The following is a 20,516-nucleotide window of genomic DNA, read 5'->3' on the forward strand; positions in this document are numbered from 1 at the left end:
CACACCAGTCTCCGTAAAGAGCCTCCAGCGGAGGCTCTTTACCACGTGATCAACCGTGTATTATCACGGCTGATCATGATGTAAATAGAAAGAACCATTGATCGGCTTTTTCTCACTCGCGTCTGACAGACGCAAGTAGAGGAGAGCCGATCGGCGGCTCTCCTGACGGGGGGGGGTCTGCACTGATTATCAGTGCAGCCCCCCTCAGATGACAACACTTGACCACCAGGGATGCCACTAGGACCACCAGGGAAGGGGGCAACGTGTGGATGGCCAGGTATGTACCCCATGGCCATCCACATGTGCAAATTATGCCCGATCTGTGCCAATCAGTGCCCACAAATGGGCACTGATTGGCACCAGTATGTACTAACAGGCATCAGTGATGCCCAGCAATGTCACCCATCAGTATCATCAGTGCCACCTGTCAGTGCCCATCCTTGCCCACCTATCAGTGCCCATCTGTGCCACCTATCCGTGTCACCCATAAGTGCCCATCAGTGCCGCATACCAGTGTCACCTATCGGTGCCCATAAGTGCGGCCTATCAGTGCCCGTCAGTGCTACTTCATCAGTGCTACCTCATTGTTGCCCATCAGTGCAGCCATATCAGTGCCCATCATTGAATGAGAAAATTACTTATTTACAAAAAATTTTAACAGAAATGAAGAAAAACTTGTTTTTTTTTTTCAAAATTTTCAGTCTTGTTTTATTTGTTGCGCAAAAAATTAAAATCCCAGAGATGATCAAATACCACTAAAAGAAAGCTCTATTTGTGTAAAGAAAATGATAAAAAATTTGTTTGGGTACAGTGTAGCATGACCGCGCAATTGGCATTCAAAATGCAACAACGCTGAAAGGTGAAAATTGGCCTGGGCAGGAAGGTGTCTAAGTGCCTGGTATTGAAGTGATTAAAGTTCATGTGCGTGTAAAGGCAGGCGTCCCAATACTTTTGATAAAATATTGTATAGCATAAAATTATTTCTGACCGCAACCCAAGGCAGGAGTCCTAATACTTTTGGTAATATAGTGTATGTAAAGTGCTGCATAAATTGAGAGTGCTATAAAAGTGCCTGCAAAAAAAAAAGTAAAAAAATAATAATAAAACCTACAACTATGAATGGATGGAGTTCCCCTGCCTTCCCATGGAGTGAATCAATGGCGTTCTGTGCAGACGATTACCTTCTTTGCAGGCTAAAAACTGCACTGACAAAACAAGCGAAGACGCGGAGGAATCTACGCTCACCTTGTGTAATGAAAAAGGAAGGCGAAGGTTTGACAATAAAGACAGACAAGCGGCAGGAGCCCTTCCCAGACCTCAACAAGGGTTTCATTTCATGAACAGATCAGATCAGCCAGCTAAAATTATTAGCGAGCGCCACTTGTAGCCGTCACCTGTGGTGGGTATAATTACAGCCTTCTGCTCAGAAAACACCCACATCAAAAAATGGCAATAAAAAGGACCCGCGGACTGCCAAGTTTAGGCTGACGGTGTAGAATGCACACCACCCGAGGAGAGAGCGCCCCGCGAGGACCAGCCGGGGAGACTCATAAAAATGACAGCTCAAGAACAAATGACCATAAAGCTGAGGACGCCAAAGACGACGGCCGCGTTCAATTAGCTGCAAATGTAAAGTGCTCAGTGCAGGTCTTCTTCTGTCCTACAACCTCACCGCCCAGACGATGGAGGATCTTCATCTACACAGCACAACATTGGAAAATCTTCGATATGTAAAAAAAGTGCGACACCCAATATATACAAGTTCTTTTAGAGGACAATTTACATTTGTATAAAAAAAAAGGCATATTATTTGTTTAACCACTTCAGCCCTGGAAGGATTTACCCCCCTTCCTGTCACTTTAATTGACAATTGCGCGGTCATGCGACGCTGCACCCAATCAAAATTGACGTCCTTTTTTTTCCCACAAATAGAGCTTTCTTTTTGTGGTATTTGATCGCCTCTGCGGTTTTTATTTTTTGCGCTATAAACAAAAAAATAGCAACAATTTTGAAAAAACACATTATTTTTTACTTTTTGCTATAATAAATATCCGCCAAAAAATATATAAAAAAAACGTTTTTTTCCTCAGTTTAGGCCGATATGTATTTTTGGTAAAAAAAAAAAAAAAAAAATCAAATCGCAATAAGTGGTCGGTTTTCGCAAAAGTTATAACGTCTACAAAATAGGGGATAGTTTTATGGCATTTTTATTGATAATTTTTTTCTTTACTAGTAATGGCGGTGATCAGCGATTTTTATCGCGACATTATGGCGGACACGTCGAACACTTCTGGCGCGGTTTTGGGACCATTCACATTTCACATACAGCGATCGGTGCAACTAAAAATGCATTGATTGCTTTGTAAATGTGACTGGCAGTGAAGGGGTTAACCACTAGGTGGCACTGTAGGGGTTAGGTGTGTCCTAGGGAGTGATTCTAATTGTGGGGGGAGGGGCTATGTGTGACACGACACCGATTACAGGGAGCTATGATCAGTGTCAGTGTCACTAGGCAGAATGGGGAGATGCTGTTTCCATTAGCATCTCCCCGTTCTTCCTCTCCGTGAGACGATCGCGGGTATCCCCGCGGACATCGGGTCCGCGGGGATACCCGCGATCACGGTCACGGAGCTCCCAGCGGGGGCGCACGCCAGCCGCCTCTTGAAGGGCAAAGTACAGGTACGTTAATCGCCCTGTACGTGCCCTTTTGCCGCAGTATATCTGCGTGAGGCGGTCGAGAAGCGGTTAAAGGGTTAGTTCACCTTAAAAAAAAAATTTAGGCAGGTAAGAGGTGTGTTTAAATAAAAACAAACTGAGCAGCTCTGACTAAAGTTGAATAAAGCCCTTGCTATAGGTGTAGGCCATTTACGTACCTCCTGAAGCCTGACTGGAAAACTCCCATGTTGCTAAGTGAGGCCGAGAGGTTACTCCATCATCACAGGAGTGCAGGAGCCCTTCCAAGACCGCAACAAGGGAATAGTACTGACAACTTTTGCATTAAAGTCTTACTAAACCAAAAGTCAAATCCGTATCGCTTCTCATTGGCTTATCTTTACATGGGCAATCCCCCCCCCCTTCAGCCCATTATGAATGCTGCTGCCAGGCTCATCCACCTTACCAAACGTTCTGTGTCTGCTACTCCTCTCTGTCAATCCTTCCATTGGCTCCCACTCACCCAACAAATGTAATTAAAAATACTAACAACTACTTACAAAGCCATCCATAACTCTGCCCCCCAGCTACACCACTTACCTAGTCTCAAAATACCAACCAAATCATTCTCTTTGTTCCTCACAAGACCTCCTGCTCTCTAGCTCACTTGTCATCTCCTCCCATGCTCGCCTTCAGGACTTTTCCCGAGCCTCTCCCATCCTATGGAACTCCCTACCCCAATCTGTCCAATTATCTCCTACTCTCTTTGCTGCTAGACAATCCCTGAAAACCCTTCTCTTCAGAGAAGCCCATCCTACCCCCACCTAACAACTCTACTTTAATTTTCTCCATCACCTCCTCCCCCACAGCCATTACCATTTGTATTACATGACCCTCCCTCCTAGATTGTAAGCTCTAATGAGCAGGGCCCTCTAATTCCTCCTGTATTGAATTGTATTGTAACTGTACTGTCTGCCCTCATGTTGTAAAGCGCTGCACAAACTGTTGGCGCTATAGAAATCCTGTATAATAATAACATTAATAAAATGATGCAGTAAAGCATGCTTGTTCTACTCACTGTGGAACCTTAAGGGGTTAATCCTCTGCATTGTGTAAATAGGCTGTTTGATCCTGTCTTCTCTGATCCTCCTCTTCTTTCACTGTCACCAATCCATCTCCTGATAGAACAGAGCCTTGGAGTCACTCTGCACATGCTCAGTTTGGTGTGTAATGCTGAAGAGTTTTTTTTCCTTTTCTTGGAAGGGTGCATGTGATCAGCACAGGACCAATCAGCACTGTCCAGACAGAGGGTCAGGGGTCCTGCAGCCTCATAGGACAGTCAGAGGAGAATGAAAACTCTTCCTACAAGCTTTAACCAGACACTAATAGAAGTTACACGACTGCTATATACTGCTGATGAGAAAAGGTATTTAGCTGTTTATATTTACTAAAATAACTGCATTTCCATGTTCTGTGTGCTGTGGGAGACCAGATATAGTGAATGCAGGCTCCTGGGTTTAGTAACACTTTTTATACAAATATATGTATAAACTTTGGTTTGAAAATCTACAGCGCATGGCCAGCTTACAAAAATATGTACTGAACACAGATCTAGCTTGAAAGCTTTCACTTCAAACTGGCCAATAAATGGCATCACCATAGACCTGAATACACAGATATGGGTGTAATATTATTTGTGCTCTTCCAGAGACATGCCAGGCCTCAGGATTACAGGAAGACGGCAAATATCACAAATCTCGGTGTGAAATCACTTTTGGCAGCCAAACCGGCCACATACTGGGCGAAGAAAACCAGCCACATACTGGGCGACCACATTAGCAGCTGAACCCGATGCAGAGAAACTCTCCTATGGAACGGTACAAACATCTGACATAATGATCAGGAAATGCTGGATGGCAGGATCAGTTTATTTTTTACTAATTACTCAGATCAAACCGTTCTACACCCAGCTAAAGCCTCAGTTATTGAATTCTCTTCTTGGACCGTCTACAACACTGAGAGAGAATGAGAACATCTATAAAAATTTGTCAATGCAGTATTGTCAGTCCCAGGGCTCTCCACACTCATCAGTACAAGGGCCGCATTATGTATTTCACATGATTTTTGGGCTGAAAAAAAATGTTTTATAAACGATTGAGCCCCCCCTTATATCAGGGTCCCCATCAGGGACCCCCTCCCTTACATCAGAGCCCCCTTACATGAGAACCCCATCAGACTTCCCACCAGAGAGCTCCTCTTGGAATCACATCCTCATCATAGTCATCCAAACATTCAAGTCCCCATCAGAGCCCTCCTTACATAAAAGCTCCATCAGGACCCCTTTAATCAGAGCCCCCCCCCCCCCCCTTACATCAAAGCTCCACCAGGACCCTCTTAAACCAGAGCCCCTCTTACATCTGAGTTCCCATCAGAGCTCCTCTTACATCACAGCCCCATCATTGTCTCCTTAACATACGAGTCCCCATCAGAGCCCTCCTAACATCAAAGCCCCATCAGGACCCCCTTAAATCAGAGCCCCTCTTACATCAAAGCTCCATCAGGACCCCCTTAAATCAGAGCCCCTCTTACATCAGAGTTCCCATCAGAGCTCCTCTTACATCACAGCCTCATCATTGTCTCCTTAACATACGAGTCCCCATCAGAGCCCTCTTAACATCAAAGCCCCATCAGGACCTCCCTAAATCAGAGCCCCCCTTACACCAGAGCTCCTCCTACATCATAGCCCCATCATTGTCCCCCTAACATTAGAGTCCTCATCAAAGCCCTCCTTGCATCAAAGCTCCATCAGGACCCCCTTAAATCAGAGCCCCCTTACATCACAGTTCCCATCAGAGATCCTCCTACATCACAGCCCCACCATTGTGTCCCTAACATTAGAGTCCCCATCAGAGCCCTCCTTACATCAAAGCTCCATCAGGACCCCCTTAAATCAGAGCCCCCCTTACATCAGAACCCCATCAGAGTTCCCCTTACATCCGAGTTTCCATCAGAGCCCCCCCTAACATCACATGAGTTATACTCAAGGCCCCATTTACACTGTTGCATTACTGCAATGCAAGGCACCCTACTACTAGACCCCTGATATGTCCCATTAAAGAGAACCAGCTACAACCAAATAGTATCACATTGGGAACTTTTGGTCATCACTGTCAGCATTCAGGGACATACACACACACACCCCCCCCCACGCATCCACGGGTCCTGAAGTGTTAAATTTGGGCCAGCAGCTGTGTCCGTGTAGCCACTGCTTCCCAATAGACATGAATAGGACTGCCTGCATGTAGATGCCCAGAACACCTGTGCATCCCATGCGGGCAACCCTGGCCCCTTTCACACGGATGTACAAGTGCACCTGTGTGAATGAGGCCTTCACCCAAGCATATAAATCCCTCCCCACAACCCCCACATAAGAACAAACATGTGTACGGTCGCCTACATACAAGGATGTCAACGTACAATATGTCTCATGTGTGGGCCACGCAGGAGACATATTGCCACTCACACCAGAGTGAGAGCAATAACTCTAGGGCTGGTATTGATGGTTCACTCTAAAGCAGTGGTATCCAAACTTTGGCCGGGGGCCATATGCGGCCCTTTGCTAGGCTTTATCTGGCTCTTTGAGCACTGTTCTACTTGCTGATAGAGGGCCCAATTCCTCCCACTGACACCAACGATGAGGCACCATGTCGTCCACTGACACTAACAGTGGGGCATAATACTGCCCAATGACATCAACTGGTGGACACTATTCCTTCCACTGATACCAATGATGGGGCACTATTCCTCCCACTGATACCAAAGATGAGACACTATTCCTTCCATTGATGCCAATGATGGGGTATTATTCCTCCCACTGATACCAATGATGGGGCACTATTTCTCTCACTGATACCAATGATGGGGCACTATTCCTCCACTGATACCAACAATACCAATGATGAGGCATTGCTCCTCCTACTGACCATAGGCACTATGTAATTTTTTTTTAATGCCACTGACCACCAAGCTAAACCATTGTCCACACCTACTGATGCAGGGGTATTTTTTACTGCCACCGATCACAGTCCAGCCCCCCTAAGGTTTGATGGCAGTAAACTAGCCCTTTATTTTGAAAGTTTTGAAACTTCTGCTGTAAAGCTTTTAAAAGGTGCCAAAGTGTGTCTCTATTTCATGGGCACGTCCACATTTTAAGGCTCAACATGTTCGGTATCTATTTACTCGGCGTCGACACATTTTTTTAAATATTTTACTAAAAATGTGTGTAATATCTTGTGTTTGTGTGCCCTAAAATAACATTTAGTGTATTTTTTCACCGAAACGCTGCATTTAATAAACTATTGTGCTACCATCATGTGACAAATGGTTATTACCACCATTTTATTCTATAGGGCGTCTGCTTTCAGCAAAATATATATTGTTTTGGGAGTTTTAAGTAATTTTCAGGCCTAAAATGATTTTTCATTTTCGTGCATGGAAAGTGCAACAACTGTTCTGGAAGCGAAAGGGTTAAAGCATTTGCTCACACAGTTTGGAGTTCGCACCAAAATCGAAAACCCTTCCAAAAGAAGAAAAGGGTGATTAGCCGACTAGGACATCCAATAAAAACATACAATTGCCAGTTAAAAACATTAACTCACCAAGAAAGCTATCAGGCTCCTTTTCGTAGACTCCCACTGAAAACAGCTCTTTACGAAACGCATTGTGTTCCAGACCGCCAGCGTGATCTTTTTGACACGGTAAACATTCCTCGATAAGATCTAACAGAAAGGAAAACTGATGAATATTTGGGAAATAGAAGTCTATTACAAGGAACCAATTTCACCCCAAGGATCCCTTTCCTTCAATAACTTACATTCTCTCAAGGTTTATGGACTACATATCTAAAAAAGGTCTAAATATAACAATAAGGTCAGAGAGGAAGTAAGTGTTGGTAATTCAGCAAAAGTAGCAATTTCAGAGTTCAAACGTCGTGCTGTTCTGATAATACTATACAAGTGTAGAGTGGAGGACGGTGGTGAACACGGTTTAACCAGCAGAAAGTAAGACATCCAGTGTACTTTAATGACGTAAACGGCATTCATATTGTAAAGGAGGGTAAATGTTCCCCTTTGTAAAAAAAAAACAAAATATTTTTTTATTCTATTTTTTTCTACCTTTCTTTCTTACATACTGTCATTGGAGTAGTTCAATATCACCAACTTTATTGTTTTTTTGCTTGTTACAGTGATGATCACCCCAGGGGGTCACCAATGTGCATGAGTGGGGCGACGTATAGGTACATCACAGTGCCTTGCTCAAGCTGCCGGCCAGCAGTAAATTTACTGCTGGCCAGTTGGAGATTGGTTAACCCCTTGACGCCGGCGCCTCCTGGTCCTTGAAAGAGCTTCCGATGCTGGGGCGCGGTTTATGGTCAGGTGACCGCCATGACTGGTGTCACATGATCGAAAAGCCCCCGATTGCAAGTAGCGATCGGGAGCTTTCCATTGGCTGCTGGTGACTGTGTTGGGAGTGAACAGGGGGCACGCTCTCGGCTTCTACAGACTGGAAGAAAAAAGAACGCCAATTGCCTGTATAAGCAGCATTTTTTATGCCCATTGTGGCGAGTATGCATGAGGTCTTAAAGCTGTTTGTGTCTCTATTGGGAGAAGAAGTTGTGGCAAAGTGCGCCAACAGATACACATTTTTGGTAGAAGGAATTAGGGGAGAAAATGTTAGTGTTATTTGCCTGTAAGGCATTGGCTGAGGATAGTTAAGCTGTACATGATACATGAGCCTAAGTTCAGTGGAGGAGCGATGCTGCTACTGCTGACCTCCCAGTTATCAGTCACTGGTCCCGTGGGTGGAAATTTTGACAGCTCCAAGCAGGACACTCACTTCACAAGACAGAGTCCCCCCCCCCCATCCCCCTCCTCCCATCAGCAGCACATCTCCCTTCTTCCTCCAAAATCCTCCAGCAAAGTCAACGGCAGGGAAATTCCATCGGCATCTCTGCTCCTGTCCACTCCGGGGAATCGGCCCTCAAGGTTGAAGACACAGGTTGTCTGACATTACGAGCATGGGCTTGACAAGTGCCTCCTCCATACAGCCACAACAGTACTGAATGCCCTTTTGGGGTGGGAGGGAGAGAGCGCTCAGCAGTAAAGCCGTAGCTGGCAGCATTCATTACCGGCTCTGCATTGAAGACATACAGGGGGTTTGGTGTGAAATGGGGGTGTTAATTCCCCCCCTGAGTTCCCACACTGGACAGGACTAGAGGTATGCTGCTGTGCCCGGATTTCAGGAGGACAGAAACCCAGGCAGGAGTGTCAAAACCCGGACTGTCCGGGTCATTCCCGTACAGGTGGCAACCCTATCGCCAGGGGCACTTCTGAGAAAATCAAAGTTCTTGTGATATTTCTTAAGTAGTGTATGTCAAATCACAAAAAATAGTGAAGAGCAAAAAATAAAGATATGTGCTACTGCATGGCCCAGTGAACCAGAGAGTCTACTCTACGCTTTCCTTTCTTAACCAGGGTTCTGTGGGACACTAGGCTTCCTTGAGCAACTTCTGCCTCTCAGATGAGTAACGACTGACACCATTGAGCTTTTTAAATATCTGTAAGGGGGGATTCTTCTCAATGACCACAAAATGTAGGGAACATTCTTCCCAATGACTATCACACTAATGTACTGTGAGTTGTAGATATAGTAATTATCAGGGGTTCCCAGAGACCGTAAGAGTTCAAGGGTTCCTCAATGTTAAAAAGGTTGGGAAAGGCTGTTGTACACACTTATCCCCATACAGGTGAACTGGAAACTATGTCATGTCTGCACTTCCACACTTGCTCATCCACTGGCCAACTGATTTCCATCAAAGAGTCAACAGCCTCGGCCTTTACAATGGACTTTACTAACCTTTTTTGAGAACTTAGGGTTGTCTTCCATAAAGCGCGTCTCTCTTGGGTTAAACGTCCGAATACTTGCTCTTACCTATAAAAGAAAGCAAAATCCGATTGAAGGAATTTTTAAATGAACCTTCTAAACAGGCATCAAACTTTGTAATATTGTAAAAATGGGTCTCATTGCTTGAACTACTTACTGGATTAAATATCACATCAATTTCTAAATAGATCACTCCTTTTGAGGCTGTGGCCAAGTCTTTGTTTTTTAATAAGTAAGCAATTTGTTGTCCATTCCTTACCTAGAAAGAAAATAAAATTACAATTATGTACCCTTTTAAATGAATGGCACAGATAGTGGCTTGGCACTTAAACTGACTCTAAACTCTGGTTTAAAAAATAAAAATTCTATTCAATATGTATTTCTTTACTTAAAGAGGAACTGCATTCTGCTCACATAATTTGTAATAAAAACACCTTTGCCATTCCGAATCTTCCCTCCAACCACTTTGCATATTATTGTCAGGGCTGGGTTCAGCCCTTCCTTCTCTGAGCTGGCCGCTCAGCTGTCGGCTAATTGCCAGCTCCCATCTCTCTCCACAGTTACTCAGCTGTTGATGATCCTGCTCGTCAGGCCTGCCTACTTAACACGGTCCAGAGGAGCTCTGCCTTCGCCTTGGTCAACATTATAGAAATGTTCTCCTGCGATCCTGTTCAAGACCTGCTTTGCTGACATCCCTTCTGGCTCCAGATCCCGCTTGCTGTTCCATTACATTGATCCCTGACTTCTGGCTTGGCTGACTATCCATTCCGGTTACTGAACTTTGGCTATGTTTTGACTACGTTTGTTCTTTTTACTTTTATTATTAAACAAGTGTGATTTAACTGTACTTCTGTCTCGGCCTGATTTCATGGTTTCCAACAATTATTTTATATATACTGTGATTCTGTACTTGCCAAATATGCTTCAGAAATCTCCCTCCACTGAGTCTGGCTGCATTCATTTTAAATGTGGGCAGCTGAAGCTGCTGCCTGTTCACTTCCTGGATTTACACAGAGGCACATCTCCAGCTCTGCAGCTCTCATTGGCCCTTTTAAGACTCATCCCCCCCCCCCTTCCTGGCAAACTCTCACCAGAGTGAGAGGGAGAGAGCTGTGCATGATGTCATAAGCCTAGACTAATGACCAGACAAGAAACAGGTAGTGGGATGTAAAAGGTATTTACTGGCAGAAAAAAAAAATATATGTTTTACCATCCAAAGTTAAAACAAGTGCAGAAGATTTAATAGATGGAAAGTTGAAAAAATTAATATAGGTCCACTTTAAAAAAATCCCTTCTTTTGCTCTCATTCGCCTCCAGATCTTTAAATTTCTTTTTTTTGTTCTGTTGTGATCTGACTTCCTGTTAGAGGGTGACTACGTTCGTTCTCCATGGTCTCACTGTATGTAGAAATGTAGCCATCCTCTCTTGCTCAATACTGAGATGGACTATGGAATTTGTAGTGTGCATTGAGCAGTGTACACGACCTCAACTAATATGCCCTACTCATTCCAAACAAATTGAATTGAGGGGAAAAAGCAGAGGTTCAGGAGCTTGCAGAGGATGATACAACAAGGCAGAAAATCATCATAAAAAACAATTTAATGAAAAATAGATTACAGGGTATTTAGCATTGGATGTGTATGGATTATTTTTGGTGTCTCTAACTTTAAACCCCACCCCTCCACCTTGTCCAATCAGAGATTGCTTTGCATTCATTCAGAAAATGCAACACATTCTCTGAATGGCATCCATGCCAAGCAGCCAGCCTCCTGGGTAAACAATGCAGCAGGGCAGCCACCCAGCGTGGGACCTGGAAGAAAGTGGAGATCACTGGAGTAGTGGTGTCTACCTCAGTCATTTCCAGCTTCTACATCAGTGATGGTGAACCTTGGCACCCCAGATGTATTGGAACTACATTTCCCATGATGCTCAACTACACTGCAGAGTGCATGAGCATTATGGGATATGTAGTTCCAAAACATCTGGGGTGGCAAGGTTCACCATCACTGCTCTAGAGAGATCCCCCAGGTATGGTATACATAGTACATAGCTACAGTGAACCAAGCTGGACCACTGTAACTATGTATAAAATATCAATACCTGAAATTCAACTTTAAAAGAGACGAACAATCTTTTTGTAAGTGCTGCATACTTATATTTACCACATACAGACAGCGGGTGTCATGCTTGAAGCATCAACTCCTATTTGCATAACAATTAACTGCTATGCTGTGAATAGCCTAAAAAAGATTGTTTTGTGAGTAGACCCAAAGAGCAGTCGATCAAAAAATTTAAGCGCAGCAGAATGTGTGAAAGGAAAGAAATGCCCCTCTAGGAAAGACAAGACATAGGGAAATTTTCTTTAAGAGTAACCCAAAGGGGAAGTCCTGTTTTCCCTCCTCCTCTGCCATTATTTGAACTTTTCTTTAGGGGTTTTTGCCTTTAATTATACTTTAAAGTGGACCTTCAGTCATTTTTTCAACTTTCCATTTATTAAATCTTCTGCCCTTGTTGTTTTAACTTTACATATTGTGACAGACCTAGCCGGGAGAGAGACTTTTGGAGGGGACTGAATGCTAACCTCTTACCCATCGATCGTGGGCCCTGGCATTTGGGGGAATGGTGCTCTTTGTGAGCTGTATGCCTGGGGACCCTTGAGGTGGTATTACTGTGGATTCGGGTCCTGGTCCCCCAGGACACACAGACTCTGGGGATCCTGGATTTGCCATATTAGAAATAGTGGCTGATTCATAATGCTGGGACAGATACTGTTAGGAGATGCTGATGTCAATTCCAGCCACCTGTCTGTCTGTTGCCTGCTAGAATGTGTATTGTAAATAAGTCTCTAGTAGGGGACCTAAGAGTCATTAGATCCCCATTGTTTGTGTTAATTAACTCTGCTATTGTGATAATGTTGATTGGGTTTTCTGAGCTACAAGACGGCCAGTCTGGCCTAAAGGTCATGTCTGAGTCTAGGCTGTCTAAAGGGATTAGTTAATTAGCCCATGTTAATTAGGTTTCTGGTCACAGGTGTATGTTCAGAGCAATATGAGCCGGAGGTATACACCTCCTCTTTTATTGTATAAAAGAGCCTGTATTTTTCCATAAAAGAGATTCCTGTTTGAACTTACATACAGCCTGCCTGGTGTTTGTTCTGAGCTATCACAACTGGGTTAGAACGGCACATAGCTGTAGTTCTAATCCCGGAGCATTGGATGACCGAACAATCAGATGTTGCGATCTGCAATCTGATTCTATAGCAGCAGAGGAGTGTCGGGAGAGTGGAACCGAGCGAGCAAAGGGGCTTGTTACACATATTAAAACTTCTTTTGTTCTGCCAGTAAATACCTTATACAGCCCACTTTGTTTCTTGCCTGGTAAAAAGCCTAGGCTTATGACATGCACAGCTCCCTCTCTCACTCTCGTGAGTTTGCCAGGAAGGAAGTGGGGGGGATCAGTCATAAGAGGGCCAATGAAAGCTGCAGAGCTGAAGGTGTGTCTCTTGTAAATCCAGTGATCAGGCAGCAGCTTCAGCTGCCCACAGTTAAAATAGTTGCAGCCAGACTCAGTGGAGGGAGATTTCTGCAGCCTATTTGATAAGTACAGAATCACAGTATATATAAAATAATATGCAAAGTGGTTGGAGGGAAGCTTCAGAATATCGAAGATGTTTTTATTACAAATTATGTGAGCAGACTCTGCAGTTCCTCTTTAACAAAAAATTACAATTTACTTGAAATCGAAAAGGTTACACACACATGTAAACCCACAAATATTGCAGTAAAACACTTGAAAAAAATGCAGAACAGTTTCACCTATAATATCAAATGTATTTGCAGAGGAAAAAAAAACATAATAGAGAAGGAAAATTGTCGGGATGATACTTATTAAATTCTTGGCATTATGTACTCACAAGAACAGCTTTGCTGGACATTGATCCTCTGGAGTTTAATTTTGCGCAAATGCCACTTTTAGATGAAAAGGACATGCTATCTGTGTGGCACAATCTGCCCCTCTGGCACAATATTCCATTGTCTGCAGCATTAGTGTCGATGAAGAACATTCAACGAAACTTGTAGCCAAATGTTCTTTATGGCCATTTTCCGCACACATTCCCTTTACACACAGGTGTAGTCAGAGGACCATCCACAAGTTCATAAAGATTGCTGAAAGACCGGGCAGCTCTTAAAGAAAAAAAAAAAAAACGAGCGAGCGCAGTCTGCCGGAGGATCCCTCCGAACATTTGGCACGGAGTGGTGCTCGGCATGAGCATCTGCTCCAGCCTATCTCTTCCAATAACATCAGGGATATGGGGACCCAGGGACACGTTAACTCATCAAAAAGTGCACAAAAGAACAGGGAGCAGGGGCCGTTCCTCCGTAAACATCAGCATGTTCAATGGCTCAACCACAGCATTACCCGCTGCTTGGATTAACACTGCACGGGAGAGACTGGTATTTAATGTATAGAAAGGGGGACTGGGATACTTTCGTTTGTTAAAAGGTCTGTTCACTATGTTACAGCATCCTGGAAACCCAACATCACACATTTTGGTATGATCTACAGGTGCTAGTATCCAATAAACCACTTTCCCAGCTCCAGTCTCCATGTACAGTAGAACCTTGGATTGCGAGCATAATTCGTTCCAGAAACATGCTTGTTATCCAAAGCACTTGTATAGCAAAGCAAATTTTCCCATAAGAAATAATGGAAACTCAAAAGGATTCGTTTCACAACCATTTATTCATAAGTCCTTCAGTGTATGGTCCATATAAAAAGATTATAGCAATGTGATAGGTTGTGTAACCATAAAATGTCCATCCACAAATGGAAGCCTCCACAAGGGGATTAGAAGCAAAATCCAGCAGGAGCTACAGAGTATAAAATAGAAGAGAGGTGCCTCTAAGTGTAGCAATATGGTTACATTTAATGAAGGCACAACATTTAGCAACTCACATGGTTGATGATTAAAAGAGGCACATCTAAGTATGCAGGCATCCAGGGTAAAGCTGTCCACATAGACCGCCCTTTGCACCGCCAGCTCTCACCGCTGTAAGTCTGCAATCATGACCGGGAAGACTACCTTGCAGTAGAGCGATCTAAAAGCGAGGCTTGAACCGCTCGTGGAGCGCAGCGTGGAAGGGACGACATTGATGGCCGTGTGGGGGATGGTATAAGTGGACAGTTTTACCCCGGATGCCTGCATACTTAGATGTGGCAGTTTTAACCTGTTCCTGACTAGCCGTCGCAGTTGTACTGCGATAGAATGGCACGAGCAGGCGAATTACCGTTATCTTGCGTCGTTTCTTCAGGCGCCCACTAGGGGTGCTCGCCCCTGGAGCCGATGCGAGTGCCCGGCGGTCTCGATGACTGTCGGGCTCCAGCGATCACTTGTGACACGGCAAGAACCGGCATCTCTGTGTGTAAACAGAGGGGGTATCAGGGGTTACCCCTTTCTCGAGGAAGAAGGAGGAACCAGAAGCCGTCTCCGCCGTGATGACCCGGGGAATGGGAGGCCACTGCTGAGCAGAGGAAGTCGCCAGTGAAGCGATGGGGTAAGTGAGACAGATGGGGGGGGGGATGTCGGTGGCATACTGTTTGACTGCCCCCAAAAATTGTAAAATGTTACCACCGGCTGCCACTGATTTGGATGCTGAATCCAAACCCCATTCAAGTCAATGGGAGATAAGTTCTATAAATCAGTCATTTTGGCAAACCGCCGATCGTGGACAGGTAACAGGCAAATCACATTTATGTCCCCGCCGACCCTCAACTTAAAAGTGCTCCTCCCCCACCTGCAGATTGGCACAGGTAAGCAATATGCTTAACTGTACTGCTCTGATCCCCACCAGCCTGCCTCTCCTGTCCAAGCCAGGCACATGTGTGTGACATCATATAGGATGGACGAGGGAGGCTGACCAGTGGGGATCAGTGCAGCAGAACAGGTAGATCTGTAACAGCATCACTCTGCATGTGGAAGAAATCACTACTGTATAACAGATTACTGTTTCCCCTATACTGTGCCCTCCTGTAAAAATAAAAAGGGTGCCGCACCCCAGTGATCTGTGATCTTTGTCATGTTGTTCAGGTAGATCTAGATCTAATATGCAAGGGGTAGTCAACCAAATGGCACAGGAGGGCTGGTCACTACCTGGGAAACATGCATCAAAGCAAAAATGTTAAAAAGTACATCTGAAACTATAGTGCGTGCCTGGAAGTCCCCCTCCCTTTGAACCATTAAAACTAAACATAGAGTCACCCAGGCCATGATACACAGCAAAATTGAAGCAACTATTGAGGATAAAATTCCCAAACACCTCAAAATCTGGCAACCCTGGGTGGATCACTTTCTTCCTCCAAGCTTTGATGAGTCCCTCCTGGAACCCTGAGGCATGATCTTATATGACTACCATGGCTAGGGCCTTGGGCTGGCACGGAACAGTCGACCTCCTTTCTTTCTTCCTCTCTTCTTTTCCCCATCCTTTTATCTTCCGTCTTTACCTTTTTTTCCCCTCTCTTTATCTTCTCTCTCCTCAAAACACTAAAGGAATGTGATTTTTTTTTTTAGGTTTCCTCTTTATACACCTTCTGTCCACCAGTTATGAATACGTTAGTAATCGTTCCAATGTTGGTTCCTCTGTTAGATTCAATATGCTTGGAAGGCCCTGCGCCTCTTTTTCGTTATGTACAATGCATATGTCGCACCCTCTACATAGGTAGCTGCTAGATTAGGTTTTTTGTAAGTGTAAGCAAATTTAGGCAGGTCTAGCTTCCTCTTTGTTTTGGTTTGTGTGAGCTGATGATTCACAGGCAGCATCACTAAGACCTCCCTCTTCTTTCTAGAGCCTTCTGGAAGGTACTAGAAAGAGAGGAGGAGAGGTGGGGCTGCCTGGGCTGTGTTAAGGAGCCCTGACCAATCCCCAACCTGGATTGGCAGGGGGTAGGCCTCCTTAAATACCTAGAGTCAGCTCAGCTGGGGAGGAGTTGTCAAGTGGAAGAACTGAGAATGGAGTGCTAGGCTGTCGGGGCCTTTGAGGGAGCTCCTTAGTCTGGGGGGGTGACCTTGGGCCTGGGACTTGGGTGCAGGACAGAGCTCTTCAAGAAAGCATGAAGGATCTGAACAGGAGGCACAGGAGGAGTCAGAGAAGACAGCAGGAGCTAGTATTGTCAGCAAGTCTTCAGGACGTAACCACCGGTTGCAGCCAGGAGGGCTGGTGAGTGACATGTGCAGTCGGGAGGACTGGGGAGGCACGCCTGAAAGGACTGGGAGCATGCAGTCAGAGATGGGTGCAGTGCCAGTGGTGAGGACTGCAATTTCATGGGCAGTGGAGTTGGGCAGCTGCAGCCAGGAGAGCTGGCAGGGCCTGAAGAGGGCTGACTGGGAGCAGTATTCCACCAGTAGGACAGCTAGCACTAAGGACTTTTCATTTCTTGCTACACCATAGAGGCAAAAAGCCTGGCTGAGCCAGTGTCAGGCCTAAATATGTGCTAGCTGCTCCTGGGAGATAAAGAGTTGTGCAGAAGGAAGGAAGAGGAATAGTCTGCAAGCAGGGAAAGTGCTGGAGGAGACTGGAGTAGTAACTTGTACAGAGAAGTGTATATAGTTGTCCCAATTGATTGATATACAATGCGCCAATTGATCGTATAATCAGTCAATTGGTAGACTGATATGCAATCTACCAATTGATTGATAAACAATCTACCAATTGACTGATATACAATTTGCTGGGCATCTCATAATTCCCTTACCCCGTCCAAGTTAAATTCCCTAATAAAAATAACAAAAACAAGCACATGGACTGTTTTCTGCCTGAGAGTGACTGAGGAGTGAACGGCGGGATGAGCAGGGTGACAGGTGGGCCACATCACTCAGCGGCTCCTACGGGGTATCGCCACACATAATTAATGTGTCCTTAGAACTGACATACTGTTGAGCTTTGTACCTGCATGTATGCATTTTGCTCCCTTTATATTGGAATCTGATTTGTACGCTCTTCTTTAATAATAAAAAGTTTGAAAAGAAAAATTACATCTGGCGGGGAGAAGCAATTTTATCACCCATGTAACACATGTGTGGCAGCAAAGAGTGTGTGCTTTAAGGCCCACACGCATGCTCCCTTGGACAGCTGAGGTTTCTGTGCTTATAGCACATTTACTACATGTTACCAGCACAGTGACTGTGCTGTCAGGCAGTCTCTAGTCATGATCCGGAGGGATGGGCTGGGCTGGGCTGAAAGGGGGTAAAAGTGCCTTGAACCTGCCTGTGAAGTGATGTTGCCGGCAAATGACAGCTCCCGCCCGCTTACAAACAAAGAGGATTTCATGTGCTCATCCCCTAATTGTTAAGGAATAACACGTCAGTCTGCTTTAAACAACAGTAAGCTGGGGAATAACTAGTCAAGTATCTGAACCTAAAACAATGAACACACATCCACTTTTTATTCAAAATGGCTTTAAGGAGATGTGCAGCAAAGCTCAGACAGGAAGTCAGGAGCACACTGCATTTCTGGCAGATCAATAGGTTTTTCCTGCAGTGCAGAGATGTGCTGAAAATGTTTCTTTTTTTGGCCTCACATACACTTTAAATATTTAAAGAATAGCTTAGCCAAGTACTCTTTGGGGTGGATTTACTAAAACTGGAGTGCACAAAATCTGGCGCAGCTCTGCATTAGACATGTGCAATTCGTTTAGTTCCAAATTCGTTTAACGAATTTCGACAAATTAGAAATTTAGGAAAATTAAAAATTTCGGACATTCGAAATTTAAGAAATTCGAAATTTCAAAATTTAGGAAATTCGGAAATTCGAAATTTAAAAACGTGAAAATCCGAAAATAAGAATGAAAATCTGAAATAACTAAAAACTATTAAATTATAGGTATTGGAATTTCCTTTCAAATTTGGCTGTTAGTGAACGTAACGAATAGGAATTTATCTGAAGTTACGAATTATCTGAGATAACAAATGCCGTATCTAAACGAATGGAAGGCAACTAATAATAATAAATAACAATAAAACCTTTCTATTATTGTTATTTATTATTAATTTGTTCCATTCCATTTGTTTAGATGCGGCATTCGTTATTTTGGATAATTTGTAACTTAAGATAAATTTTGTATTTGTTACGTTCACAAACAGCCAAATTTGAAAGGAAATTCCAATACCTATAATTTAATAGTTAATTATTAGTTAGTTATTTTGAATTTTACAGATTTTCTTTCTTTTTTTTCGAATTTTCAAACTTTGGAATTTTCTAATTCCGAAAATTTGGAAATTTGAAAATTTTGACATTTTGATATTCGAAAATCCAAATTTCCAAATAAAGCAAAAAAATAAAAATAAACGAATGATACGAAAACAAAAATTTTTTTGTCAGTGCACATGTCTACTTTGCATAGAAACCAATCACCTTATAACTTCAGCTTGTTTAACTAAGTTTCAACAAAAAAAAAAAATGGAAGCCAATTGGTTTCTATGCACAGAATTTTGCACTCTCCAGTTTAAGTAAATCAACCCTTTGTCTTCCCTTTTGGCACCATCGGAGTCCTAACCTTCTGTAAGGTCAGATTTTGATATTGTCAAAGCTTGCACTGGGTTCACTTTTTCCTCCTCCTCACATGACAGTGCTTTGGCATGAAAATTTACCATTCAGACCCAAACATTGTATCCTGGAAGGAGGACACATGCTCCTTCACACCCAGAAGGACCGGGTATGTACCAAGGGCTCAGACAAAGCAACAGAGACTCGGGGCAGCATGTTGAAGAAGAGTATCAGCTGGTGTGGGGTTGTTTTCACAAAAGAACCTATTGCTTTGCCAATCCCTGATCACTTATGCCGCGTACACACGAGTGGAATTTCCATCGGAAAAAACTTGGATGGTTTTTCCGACGGTATTCCGCTCAAGCTTGCCTTGCATACACACGGTCACACAAAAGTTCTCTGAACTTTCGACCGTCAAGAACGCGGTGACGTACAACACTACGACGAGCCGAGAAAATGAAGTTCAATGCTTCCGACCAAGCATCGAATTGTTTCCGAGCATGCGTAGGAATTTTGCGCTTTGGAATTGGTACAAACAATCGGAATTTCCGATCGGAACTTTTTCCGACTGAGAAAATAGAGAACCTGCTCTCAATCTTGTGCTGGCGGGAATTCCGCCAGCAAAAGTCCGATGGAGCATACACACGGTCGGAATTTACGACCAAAAGCTCACATCAGACTTTTGCTGGGGGGAATTTCCGATCGTGTGTACGAGGCATAAGTCTTCACCAATATGTGCAATCAGAAATAGGGACATGAAAACAATCTATGACATATTTTTTTCTTTAAACACTTCAGCTTAAAAGATTGAAATCAGCCTCTCTTTCTTTTATATATATATATTACAAACATTATTAAAAAAAAAGTGTTCACTTACAGACAGTAGAGGAATCACTACTTTCCCAAGAAAATCAGGAACTTTATCTCCATCTTCATCAAACACGGTCACCTCTAGTGTGTCGTGAAGATCCTTGATAGGACTGAAAAAGAATTTTTTTTACATTAACCTTCTCCTAATATTACATAAGAAACAGTACATTTAACCATTTAAACCTCCAAAAGATTTACCCCCCTTAATGACCAGGCCAGGCTACCGTCGCACAACAGGGTGGGATCGGAGCGCAATGCTCTGCGCTCCGAGGTCACCCATTTTTGAAGCCTATTAGAGCCTCTGGCTCTAATCAGGTGCTTCAAAACCCCCCTCCCCCATTGGAATCCATGGTCCGGCGCCACTGATTTAAAGATCAGGGGGCTGCTGGACACATGGATGGGGAGGGGGCGGCGCCCGTGAGCCCTCTATGGATGGGCCGCCACTGGCTGGAATGTGATTAGAGTTCAACTAAATGGCTTATTCACATATGCAAATCAGGCCAATCCATGTAT

General features: G+C 44.0%; 1 protein-coding gene across 2 annotated transcripts in view; it reads right to left on the bottom strand.

Moving 5' to 3' along the window:
- MCTP2 (multiple C2 and transmembrane domain containing 2) overlaps window positions 1-20,516 on the bottom strand; it is a 337,462-nt gene that overhangs the window by 75,178 nt on the left and 241,768 nt on the right. For both annotated transcript variants that reach the window (XM_073618403.1, XM_073618402.1), the window contains exons 14-17: window positions 20,011-20,113; window positions 9,752-9,853; window positions 9,568-9,642; window positions 7,311-7,430 (exon numbers count right to left, since the gene is read on the bottom strand). In XM_073618403.1, the coding sequence (XP_073474504.1) occupies window positions 7,311-7,430; window positions 9,568-9,642; window positions 9,752-9,853; window positions 20,011-20,113 (400 nt within the window). The remainder of the gene's footprint in view (window positions 1-7,310; window positions 7,431-9,567; window positions 9,643-9,751; window positions 9,854-20,010; window positions 20,114-20,516) is intronic.

The sequence above is a fragment of the Aquarana catesbeiana genome, linkage group LG03, assembly GCF_042186555.1.
Source record: "Aquarana catesbeiana isolate 2022-GZ linkage group LG03, ASM4218655v1, whole genome shotgun sequence".
Lineage (NCBI taxonomy): Eukaryota > Metazoa > Chordata > Amphibia > Anura > Ranidae > Aquarana > Aquarana catesbeiana.